This window comes from Myotis brandtii, unplaced genomic scaffold, assembly GCF_000412655.1.
Source record: "Myotis brandtii unplaced genomic scaffold, ASM41265v1 scaffold13, whole genome shotgun sequence".
Taxonomy (NCBI): domain Eukaryota; kingdom Metazoa; phylum Chordata; class Mammalia; order Chiroptera; family Vespertilionidae; genus Myotis; species Myotis brandtii.
Window position 1 is genome coordinate 5,045,934 of NW_005354595.1, and position 13,200 is coordinate 5,059,133.

Consider the following 13,200-nt stretch of genomic DNA (forward strand, 5'->3'; position numbering starts at 1 on the left):
GACTGTGCGCCCCTGTCCCGCGGGTCCTTTGAAAGAGGCTCTCCTTCCCCGCCTCCCGCCATCCTCTCTCCAGCGCTGCAGGCCTTGGAATGGACCATTGGGCATCCAGCAGCCGGCCCGTGGGGAGGACACGGGAGGGAAAGCTCTGGCCCTGGACGGAGATGGGCCCCCTTTCCATCCTGCACGCCTCCCCGCACTGGCGCCGGAGGACCAGCCGGGCTAGTCCCGGCCCAGCGGTCCAGTGGGAAGGACAGGGCTGGGATGGGGATGTAGTGGAGACATGGGAAAGGCCGGTAGGGACGTGGCCGAAATGTGGGTAGACCTTTCCCAGAGAGCCCCCCGGGCACCTCGCTATCCGTGATTGTGAGCATGTCACGCTCCCTGAGCCTGTTTCACCTTAGTTGTAAAAGAAGAGAAATAACGCTGACTTTGCAGCGCATTGTGAGGATTAAAGAGTGAGTTTGAAGGGCCCGGTACACAGTTAATGCTCAGCACATTGCAGTTACCGGTGGGGACCTAGAACCTTCTTAGTCTGGGCTGAGGGCACAGTGCAGACTGTAGAAAGTCAGGCCTCACCCTCCATTTCGATGGCTCTGACAGGCTCAGAAAAGTTCAACCGGGCAACCACTTACGACGAATGAACAAAAGGGAAATATACAGTGAGTGCCTATTAGGTACCAGTTCTATAGCTTACAATCTAGTACGGGAGGCTGACTCTCCCCCCCCCCCCCCAATTTAAATAGATAATGTGAGGTGGCTAGAGATGCTATAGAAAAAACTACATGGGGTAAAACGGACTCAGAGAATTGAGAGGGCTCCATTTTCCATGGGAAAGTCAGGGAAGGCCTGTCTCCCAGGAGTGACCGGAGCAAAGTGAGAGAATGAACCAGCCAAAGACCTGGAAAAGAACATTCTAGAAGGAACAGCAAATACAAAGGCCCCAAGAGGGCATGAGATTTATGTGTAAGAAACAGCATTCATTCTACAAGGTTGTAATTATCTCTATACAGGGGTCCCCCTGACTAGACTGATTTCCTTGACGGTGGAGATTTCTTTTACTGTACTCCTGTCTGTATCTGCAGCACAGAGCCAGACATCTAGTATGCACTCAATAAATCCTTTTTAAAAATATATTTTTTATTGATTTCATAGATGAAGGGAGAGGGAGATAAAAACAGCAATGATGAGAGAGAATCAGGGATTAGCTGCCTCCTGCACAGCTCCCACTGGGGATGGAGCCCACAACCCGGACATATGCCCCCGATCGGAATCGAACCTGGGACCCCTCAGTCCACAGGCCGACGCTCCATCCATTGAGCCAAACCGGCCAGGGCTCAATAAATCCTTTTTTTTTAAACTGAACAGACATGTAGAGGAAATGGGCTAAAAGGCACAAAAGGGAAAACAGGAACGTGGCTCAGGCTGGGTGGGTAGTGCTTGCAGGCCAGGGTCCAGGAGGGACCTCTGAACACAATCTTGTTCCTATCAGAATAATGGCATGCAGCATTGCAGGGAGATGCTGCCTTTCTTGGTACCAAAGGAAAGGAGCCGCCTAGCCCAGCTGTCCCAATTCCAGGAGTGGTGAGAGCAGCCAGGCACCCAGCCACTAGCCACTGCTGCAGCCACAGTGGCCCGGCAGCTCTCCGCACTGCACCAACACTGCAGCTGAGTCAGTCTCCCATGCGGGAGAAATGCAGCCTAGGAATTAGAGCACTTCAGAGGTCAGACCACCAGACTGTGAGTTCCCCAGATTTGGCCCTGCCTGCCCCTGTGACCACCACGAAGGGGAAGAAACAGCATTTAGTGCTGTCTTCAGTTCTCTCGCTGCAAGCACGTCACCTCAATACTGTCAGAGGGCAAGTCCTGGGCACTTTATGGCCGTTGGGCAGAGAGAAGCTTTGGAGACAGTGAGTCGCAGCTGAAATGTGATCCGCAGGTTCTGTCACAGACCACAATCCCAGGAGCTCACTCCTGGCTACTTGTGTCCTCCCTCCCCCGTTCTTTGCCTCCTGCCCAGGCAAGAGCCTGCAGCTTCTGACAAGAGCTTTACCCCATTTGACCTCTGCCCTTGCCAGATCTCTGTCTCTGTAGCCAGTCTGGCTCCCCTGCCCAGCTCACCCTGGCCTTCTGCTTCCCCTCATTTCCATCCAGGAATAGCTAGTCCCTCCTGGCGGTGCCTTCTCTCCCCCAGCCCATACAGGCTCTCTCACTCACCTAGCTGGCCACCGAGTCTGCACCCCCAACCCCCTCTCACTGCTTCTGGCTTATGGGCATGTCCTTTGGCTTTTCTGTACTTAACCTTTTCACGGCCACGTCAGTTTAGAAAATCTCACAAGTAATGTTCTCCAATGTCATCCTACAACCAGTTGCGTCAGCACCACCTGGTAGCTCTGTTAGAAGTACAAATCCTCAGGCTTCATCGTCAGACGGACTAAATGAGAAACTCTAGGAGTGGGGTAACAATCTGTTTTAACAAGTCCTCCGGTTTGAGAACCGTTAAACTAAGAGAAAGCACATTGTTTAAATTTTTCAAAAAGGAACTACAAGGCATAAAAACAGATGACCTTTCACATTTTTACTGTCGGATTCTGAGGTGAGTTAGCATAGCCTCAGGGTTGGCACTGCAGATGTAGAGAGTCTGGCAAAACCATCTCATCCAGAACCAGGTTCCCTGTCCTCACTCGCCAAACATTGCCCTGGGATTCCCCCATCTCTTGAGAAAGAAATTCCTTCCCTTAGATGTTGCCAACAGTCTTCCCCTTTGGGAGTCAGTATAGGACCATGAGCCTGGGTCAGCGGTTGGAATTCCAATCCTGACACTGCTGTTTCCCAGCTGTGTAGCCTTCAGCGCGCCATTTAACCTTGATCAGCCTCAATTTCCTCATCTGCCACCATAATAGTAATTCCCAGTTAGGGCTGCTGTGAGGCTTACAAGAGTTTACATATGCAAAACGCCTGGTTTCATACTCAGCACATGGTAGCTGTTATTATTATTACTCCCCGGCACACCCATCCTTCTGTGCCACTCGGCCATGCTTTCTCCCTTCCCATCTTCAGGGTCATAGAAGTCCTATTCTCACCCCACTCCCTGACCCCCTTTGCACTGTTACACCTGGCTTTCCTGAAGCACAGTCACTGCCCTGGTGCTGCTCTTTGTTGAAGCCCCAAATCTGCACCTGTCGCTCCCTGTTAATATCTGGCCCGAGTCAGCATGCGCCCCCTAGACTGGGAAAACCCTGAGCTTCTCCAAGCCTCCGCTTCTTCAGCTGTTTAATAGGTGTCATAACAGTACCACCTACAAGAGGTGCTGAATGGATTAAACGAGATAATCCATGTTTTGTGTTTAACACAGTATCTGGTATGTAATCAGCATTCAAAAATATATAGCCACTTTCTCTTCCCAACCATAGAAGCCTAACAAATTCCTTTCATCTCCTGCCCCCTTCTGACTAAAAAACTCCCTGAAAAGCCCTGGAACCCCTTGGCACTCAGAACTAATTTCTGTTCCTAGGAACTCACAACAGACATTAACGTTCTCATATTCGGGAAAGGATGGCTTTGCTCTGATGTGAGCCGGAGCTCTGTGGGGTGGTCTAGCTCCATACTTGGAGAACTCTAAGCAAAGTCGGAAGCAGTCAGTGCACACAGGCTTGACATAGGGTCTGGAAACCATGTGAGAAGAGGCACAATTCAAGCACCTGTGAGTCTGTAGCCTGGAGAGGAAACACTCCGGGAGGACGTGGTCATTTACCCCCAATCTCTCCAGGGCTGCTGTGCGGAAAAGGGAACTGACTTGTTCTCTAGCATCCCACAGGTAGAATTAGTCCCAATTGAGCTACAGAGAGATAGATTTCCCCTCTCTAACAGAGCCATAGAGAACTGGATTCTGGTTGGTAGTGAGGGCCCCATTGGTGGAGGTATCCAAGCAGGGGCTGGACCTCTGCTTGGCAGAGCTGTCCTAGGGGAATCAGGCACTGGGAGGTAGCTGGCAACGGTGATCTTTAACATCTTTCTGAGCCTTGAGGTTCTATCATTCTGCAAACTAGAGTCCAATAACCATTCATTCCCTTTCTGACTCAGCTTTGTAATTGTACTCGACTCTGGAATGAACTCTCTTCTGCCCAACCCCACTGGCATATGAGCCATTGCAAGAGGCCCCATTCTTCCTGGGAGAGGGCCTGAGAAGGACTTAACTAAAAACTGTAGCCATTGTTGTGTTACACGTCACTTCTGCCCAACCCCCCTGGCATATGAGCCATTGCAAGTGGCCCCATTCTTCCTGGGAGAGGGCCTGAGAAGGACTGTTAACTAAAAACTGTAGCCATTGTTGTGTTACACGTCACAATACATTCTCCATATAAGGTGGCCTGCTTTATGCTGGCATTGGAGACACTGAGATGAGCAAGGTCTGAAAGACGCAGCTTTTCCCATCACATCCTGCCTTGGCTCTGGAAATGCCCTGGGTCAGAGAATGACCAAGACAAAGCAAATTTGTCACCCTGATGATCTCCTCATTGTGAAAGGATGCTGACCGCTAGCCCCTCTCCAACACAGAGGGGCAGGCTCAGTGTCCTAGTGAGATCATTCCTCAGCAGCCCCTCTCCCTCTGCATATACTCTGAAAATGGTATGGGCTAGATTGAGACTGGGTGATTGAGACTAGGGAGATACAGGGCCCTAGTGAATTGACTGCACTTCTATGTCACTCGCTAAGCACCCAGGCTCTGATTCCAGACTGTCTGAATTCAAATACCGCTTACAGTTGTGTCACTTCAGTCTCTCTGTACCTCAGTTTTCTTATTTGTAAAATGAAAGTATTAACAGTACCCACTTGAAAGCGTTGTCATGAGGATAATGACAATGTATGTAAAGTGCTTGGAATAATGCCTGGCATGTGTCCGTTATCTATTATTATTTTCTAAAGTAAATCGTTCTCCTGAGTGCAGCACCAGGAAACAATGGTGTCTTCGAGCCCTTCGGTACTGTAATGACTGCTGTCAGGTTCAGATGGTGCTATGTCAGCGCTTCCTAGGGGAGCAAGTGTCTTGAAATCCATCCCTCATTCTGAAGGTCAATCTGAACTTTTCCCCAGAGGGAAGGTGGTGACAGGACTTAGGCAACAAGGGTAGGACTTCAGCAGATGAGAAGGGAAGATGGGACCCTGAGCAAAGGTGGGAAACAGTGAGAACAACTCCAGGGAATGGAGAAGAAATGAATGGAAATAGCAACCTTCAATGCCCAAACGCCAGGGAAGTATTAGGAAAACTTTGGAACATATGAAAGATGAAATACTCCACAACCACGAAAAATTATCTTTATGAAAAATACATAGCAATGTGGGAGATAGCTGACGATATTACAATTAAAAAATAAAACCTTAGCATTTGTTTTCCTAAATACAATTGGACCATATCTGCGGTAGAAAAGTAAGTAATACATCCACGCATTTTTCCTTTGTCTATGACTTTTACCATAGGTGAAATGGCATCATACACAAAAGCTTGGCCTGGTTTCCTATGGTCACATACACCACCTACAAGTATTACATGTTTACTTTTCTGCTTACATAAAAAAGAATCAAGAACAAGTACATTGGCTTTGAAATATAAACTCAAATTTGGCATGACTTTATGATAAAAAGACAAGGATAAAGTGGGGGTGGAGAGCGAGATGAGTAGGGGTCAAGATTGTTAAGGTCTCTAAATTCCAGGTTGGGTTTGGGATTTGAGCATGTGGTAAGTGGGAAGCCACTTACAAGTTTATGAGCAAAGAGTTATTTTAGGAAACTTGATTTGGCAGGAGGAAAAGAAAGAATGAGTGGGATGAGCCTGGGGTGAGGAGTTGGCTGGGGACACAGAGGTCCAGACCTCTCCCTCCTACTCCCGGTCCCTTAACCTTCCCTGGTTAGATTCCCCCTCTCCTCACACCCCACTCCACCACCCACCACCATTAGAATACAGTGATTATATTAGCATTATAAATCTTTAAGTAGTTTTTCAGTCAAATGGGGAAAAAATAATACATTGATCTTAATGAAAACTGTTGGCTTCCTTCCTAAGTCATGTAAAACAGGGTCAGCTAACTGTTTCCAGAAAGGCCCGTATAGTCAGTATTTTTAGGCTTTGCAGGCCATATGGTCTCTGACACAACTATGCAACTCTGCCATCACAGAGAAAAAGCAGGCATAGATAGTACATACAAGACTGGGTGTGGCTGTGTGTCCATAAAACATTATTTACGTTTGGGGCTGGAATTGACTCACAGGTCATAGTTAATCAATCTCTGACCTAAAAGAACATTGTGTTATTTTCCTCAGAAAATAATTCCGTGATTCTTCGATGCCTCTAAAGCAGTGGTTCTCAACCTTCCTAACCCTTTAATACAGTTCTCATGTTGTGGTGACCCCCAATTTCATTGTTACAAATTGAACATAATTAAAGCATAGTGATTAATCACAAAACAATATGTAATCATATATGTGTTTTCTGATGGTCTTAGGCGACCCCTGTGAAAGGGTCATTCGACCCCCCAAAGGGGTCGAGACCCACAGGTTGAGAACTGCTGCTCTAAAGCCTCCTTAATCCAATCCTCTCTCTCAGACACTTCCCCTATACCGCTGTCCTCACCTCCACTTATGAGAGGAAGACCCAGTGATAATATGATGGGCTCATTGTCTCTGGAACAGTGATGGGCCAAGCAGCGTGTTAAAGTGGAGGGGCTTTGAATTTCGACCTAGATTTGAGCCCTGACACTGCCAACTGTGTGATCTTAGACATAGCACACAACCTCTCTGAGCCTCCATTTGCTCGGGGGCAAAATGGAGACAGGAGGTGCAGCTTTACAGAGCTTTTGGAAGGATTAGATGTTTGTAAAGCACTCAGCCTAATAATTGGCACGGAACAGGCGCTCAATAAATAGTTACTAACCCACATTGGCCCTATAAATGGCATGCAAACAGGGGAGGCACAGACTGAATGAAGAGAATTCCCCTGGGGATCCAGCCTGCAGGCCAGTACTGGCACTAGAGTGAGACGCAGAGGGGATCTCTTTAATATACCCAAGGCTAGAGGAGGCAACACTGAATTTGAAGGCTACTGCAAGACAGATTTGTATCAAAGGCTTCTGATTAATTATTTATGAGGCAGCCCCACTGTGCCAAATCCACTTGGCTGTTTGTGGCTTGGGAACATGGTCGCCGGCTTCCATTGCTTCCATTGAAGTAATAAGATCCTGCCCTTCATCCACATACTCTCAACAGCTGGTGAGTGGGAGAACCTTGTATAAACAGCCTCCTCTGAGTTCATTCTTCCCGGCTCATGGGACCAGTCACCTTTTCTTCAGCTGAAAAATAAACACATCAAGGAAATGAATGCTTCTCTCCTAAGGGAACACGACACAATGAGAAGCAATCGATAACAAAAAATAGCATGGGATCATCTTTAGAGAAGAGACTGTGAAATGTAAGAAGGCTACACACACACACACACACACACACACACGAGAGAGAGAGAGAGAGAGAGAGAGAGAGAGGAGAGAGAGATCTGAGAGCATAGGTTCAAATCCTGATTTTACCCCTTTATCAGCTATTTATTTGTGGGCAAGATAGTTACCTTCTGTGCCTGCATTTCCCCATGTTTAAAATGAAGGTAATCGTGGTATATTCCTCTATGGTTTTTGTGAGGATTAAGTGCATGAATTAATATAAAGTGCTTAGAACACTGCCTGACACATAGTTATGAATGCTAGATTAGTGTTTGCCATTATTTGGTATATGATTATTCTTTGACAAAGATGTTTTTTAGAATCGCTGAACACTGAGTCAAACACATAATGAATAAAGTTCAAAACTAATCTGAACTACCGGGTTCTAATCTATGGTATACTTTCAAAGACCCAAACCTGCAATTCAAATGAAACTGTGGGTTTTTTACTCCTGTGACTCAGTTAGCAGTGTGGCCAGAATAATGGGTATTTCCATAGGTCAGTTCAATTCAAGAAACAGTGACTGAGTAAAGGCACTGATGTTTATAAAAAGGGTATCCTGCCTAACCGGTTTGGCTCAGTGGATAGAGTGTCGGCCTGCGGCATGTACCTTGGTTGCAGGCACATCCCCAGTAGGAGGTGTGCAGGAGGCAGCTGATCCATGTTTCTTTCTCATCGATGTTTCTAACTCTCTATCCCTCTCCCTTCCTCTCTGTAAAAAATCAATAAAATATATGTTTTTTAAAAAAAAAAAATCAATAAAATTATAAAATAAAGTAAAAAGGGTATCCTAATTTTTAAGGACTACACAATGATGTTGTTAGTACTAAAGGACCATGCTCTACCAATTATCCTCAAATAGTTCAAAAATATTAGATCTACATACATTCATATATAGTCATATATGTGTCATATACAGTATATACACACAGTCATATATATACAGAAAGAGAGAGAGAAAGAAATGTTTACCATTAGGTGTAACAAGTGGCTGTTCTGTGTAGTATTCTTATTCTTGCAGCTTTTTTGTAAGTTTGAAATCATTTCCAAATAAGTTTTTAAAAACTCATTAGGATGGGTTAAAAGTAAAGAAGCAGCCTTTTTTTTTTCACGTTTGACTATCAAACAAGCACAGGGCCGCTGCAGGACAAGCACAAGTGACAAGAAACAGTCCTGACAAGACCCCAGAGAGCTGGGCCTTGGAACCAGGGCACCTAAAGTGGTTCTATGATTCAAATACCGAGTGGAGTTGGGCCAAGATCGCCTGACACACCCATCTCCACAATAGGCCTTGCTTGTCCCCAGATGCCTAAACCAGGCACTAAGAATAACATGGCTTGAAGCCTTTGCGGTAAGTTTCAGTTTAGGGTTTTAGAATTGAGACTTTTGTTTCACTTTTTGCTGATCCCCTGCCTCAGTTTCTCCCCAACGTCAATCCATTTTGCAAACTGCTTATAGAATTAATCTCTAAATTGTTGCTCTCACTACATCAGTTTCTCACTCAAGAAGTTAAATGAAGGCTTCCCATTTTCCACAACAGCTTATCTAAACTTGCCTGCCCGGCCAGCCGGCATGGCTCAGTGGTTGAGCGTTGACCTATGAACCAGGAGATCATGGTTCGATTCCTGGCCAAGGCACATGCCCAGGTTGTGGGCTCGAACCCCACTGTGGGGCGTGCAAGAGGCAGCCAATCAATGATTCTCTCATCACTGATGTTTCTCTTTCTCCCTCTCCCTTCCCCTCTGAAAGCAATAAAAGTGTATTTAAAAAAATATTTTTAAAAAAACCTTTCCTGTCTAATCCATTTCATGTTTTGTGATTTTACATATTTTGACACGCTGTTTCAACTTTCATGATTTTTTCTTCCTGTCACTGAAAAGAACAGAACCTGGGATTAGGCTGACATCTGATAGCAGTTGATGCTTAGTATGGTCATTTGGCCTGTACACTAGACTTATGCCAAAATTGTGATTTGTCTGAGATTGAGATAAACGTTCTTTCCTCCAATTTTTAAAAATGTAAATAAACCCTTAAATTTTAGAATAGTTTTAGGTTTACAGAAAAGTTGCAAAAATAATACAGAGAAGTTCAATGTACCCCAGACCTAGTCTCCCCTATTGTTAACCTCTTTCATCACTATGGTGCATTGTCGCAACCAATGAACCCACAATGACATAGTTATTCACTAAATTCCATACTTTATTCAGATTTCATTAATTTTCCCTGATGCTGTCTTCTGTTCCAGGCCCCCATCCAGAAGAACATGGTACATTTAGATTTCCTCCTATTATAAAATTTTAAAATATTATTTTAAAAGCCAAATGTAAGTAAAGTATATAGTCTCCATTTTCTTCCCCCCAAATAGAAAGAAGAAGCAACCTGCATAACAAAAACCCTTCCTGTTCTCTTACCCCTTTACCACCAAAAAGATATCCAGGCCCCAAATAATCTTTTTTTATTTTATTTTATTGTTTTAAATATATTTTATTGATTTTTTACAGAGAGGAAGGGTGAGGGATAGAGAGCTAGAAACATCGATGAGAGAGAAACATCGAACAGGCGCCTCCTGCACGCCCCCCACTGGGGACGCGCCCACAACCAAGGCACATGCCCTTGACCGGAACCGAACCTGGGACCCTTGAGTCCGCAGGCCGACGCTCCATCCACTGAGCCAAACCGGTTCTGGCCCAAATAATCCTTTATTTTCTTTTGTTAATAGCTCTCTCCTCCCACTCTTCTTCCTGTAAAAACCTTCCATTTTATACAACTCCTTGGAGCGCCCTTCCAGTTGCTACATGAGATGCTGCCCAATTCATGGCCAGTTAGGTATCCAATGTACTCAATTAAATTTTGTTTTGTTTTTAAAACACTCTCCTCAGAATAGATGGTGGTGTCTGGAGAACTTCATTTATTTTTATTTTTTGTTAATCCTCACCTGAGGATATTTTCCCATTGATTTTTAGAAAAAGTGTTAAGGGAGAAGGGAAGGGGGTAGAGAGAGAGAAACATCTGTGTGAGGCAAACAAATAGATTGGTTGCCTCCCTGCACTGGCCAACTAGGGCTAGGGATCGATCCTGCAACTGAGGTACATTGGAAGCTTGATCTCAAGGTACCTTCATTCCTTGACCGCAATTAAACCCTGGACCCTTCAGTCCTCAGGCTGACGCTCTATCCACTGAGCCAAATTGGCTAGGGCAGAACTTTATTCTTTAAATATACTTAAAGTGCCCAAATCTTAAGCTAATGAATTAATTTTTGGCTCATGAATGCGTTTTCATTAGCTAAAGAATGGCTAATGAATTTTTTATACATGTACATATCCATGTAATACCATCCAGATTGATAGGGTTATGGTTCTTGTTCCAGCTGTCATCAAGGTTTAACGTTACCAGGCACAACACAAATGATACCGTGCTATCCCTGGGACCAGTAGAGGGGAAGAGAGAGAGCCATCTTGGGTTGTTCTGGTCAACCATATATATTGTAACAAAGCTTTGGTTCCTAAAGCTACCAGGCCCAGAAAATCACTGTCTTCACCCACTTCTTTACACATTGCTTATCAATAATTGGAAATCATTTTGGATAAGTTTTATGCACTCCTACAGACCCCCTTTTCCCCCAACAAAGTGAAACAGAAAGACAAACATTCTGTTATGCACATATGATAAAGTTTTATTACCTTTAACAGGATATGGTCTGAATAGGAAGTTGGCCTACTAGCTAATTATTGACAAAGAGAAGGGTTACAAATCTACTCTTCGAAAACTAGACTCCCCATTCAACTGTTTTCACCTATAAAAATGGTAATTTTCATATAATCAGCTTGTTGTTTTTGGTAACTTTGCAAACAGTTTATGCCAGAAAAAAAAAGTCCTCAAATCAAAGCTGCTTTATTGTGCACAGTATAGAGCAGGGACTCAATAAATATTTACCAGATTAATTTAAGGATGCTAAAATGGATGTATGGGGTTCTGTCTACCTAAAATTTCCTAGGCTTCAAATTCTTTTTCTAAATAAAGATATTTTTATTGATTTCAGAGAGGAAGGGAGAGGGAGAGAGAGATAGAAACATCAATGATGAGAGAGAATCATTGATCAACTGCCTCCTGCATGCCCCACACTGGGGATCAAGCTCACAACCCAGGCATGTGCCCTGACCGGGAATTGAACCATGACCTCCTGGTTCATAGGTCGACTCTCAACCACTGAGCCATGCTGAACAGGTTAGGCTTCAAATTCTTGAAGCCACACTTGGACTGGAATTTGGGCCTTATTTGTCAATTTGTCTCTAAGGAGACTCTTGCAATTGATCAGATTTCCACCCTCTTTTCAGATGCATTTCTTTCTATGATCCTCCTGTCTCAGAGGAGGATGTCAATCTCCTACCCACACCAGGTGACAGGTAAGATGCATGGGTCAGTGTTAAATATTCAATACGGGTCTCACTATGCATTATTTAACAAAATTATTTCCAGCTATTAATAAATATGAAAAATGAAAGAAATAAACCATTAAAATAGAACATAAATTATACCTCAATTTTAAAAAGAAAAAAATTGGGAGGGGGGTGGGGAACAGAAGAAAATATAGGTATTCTATTGATTTAGGTGGTTAAGGAAAGACTTTTGAACAAAAAAGGGGCAAAAAGAACACAAAATAGATTATCAATTTGTTTATCATAAAATTTAATTCATCTCTAGATAAAATACCACTAACAAAATTTACAGACAAATTTCACAGAGGTATTTGACATAATGTGACTAAAAAGGTTTTAATATCCCTAATATATAAAAATCTTTTATCCAACAGTAAGAAAGGCAGCAATATTTCAATAGCAAAATTGGCAAAGGACCTGAATAGAGAATTTAGAGAAGAGGAAATATAAAGTGCTGATAAATTATTGCAAAATATTTAATTCACTAATAAAAAAATGAAAGTGAAAACAAGGGATTGTTATCTTTAGCTTTTAGGGCTATCAAAAGTGAATGAGAATGATGTCATGAATATCTGCCCGGTGTGGGAAAATGGGGATATTCATAGACTTTCGTGCAAATGGAAATTGGTAGAACATTTCTAAAGATCAAATTGGCAATATGTATCAACCTTCATATATTTACTTTTTGCTCTGGTAATACCATTTCCAAAGTCTATCTTAAGGAAATAAGCCACAGTGTGACAAATGTCTCTCTACAATAACAAAAATATTATAAATAATCTAAAATTTTAATTAATATAAGAGAATATAAATCCACTATTAAAAATCATGTTTTTGAAGAATATTTAATGATATGAAACATGCCTACTATATATTATATATAATCTTACCTAATAATAGACAAACATGGTAATTAACCGTACCTCCGCTACACCTCCCATTGGCTAATCAGCAAGATATGCAAATTAACCGCCAACCAAGATGGCGGCCGACAGCCACGGAGCTGCAGCGAGCAGGAGGCTTGCTTGCTCCAGTGATGGAGGAAGCCAAGGTTCCCCGCCTGCCGCGGCCTGCTCTAAGCTACACTCAAAGCAACAAAGTTTCAATTATAGAAGGTAAATAAATCCCAGAAAAAAAGGAGAGGCTGGGAGCTTCCATCGCCGGGGAGGCTTGGCCAGCCTGAAAACGGCCCTCAGCACCTCACCCAGACTGTCCAGGCACCTCAGTGGGGACCCCCCACCCTAAAGGGGGTGTGGCCAGCCTGAAAACAGCCATCAGCCCCT

General features: G+C 43.9%; 1 protein-coding gene across 1 annotated transcript in view; it reads right to left on the reverse strand.

Annotated features, from left to right (window-relative positions):
* Positions 1-7,026: 7,026 nt before the first annotated feature.
* SLC44A1 (solute carrier family 44 (choline transporter), member 1) overlaps positions 7,027-13,200 on the reverse strand; it is a 109,907-nt gene continuing 103,733 nt past the window's right edge. The window contains exon 15 of the mRNA XM_014534442.1: positions 7,027-7,340. Within this exon, the coding sequence (XP_014389928.1) occupies positions 7,326-7,340 (15 nt within the window). The 3' untranslated portion in view covers positions 7,027-7,325. The remainder of the gene's footprint in view (positions 7,341-13,200) is intronic.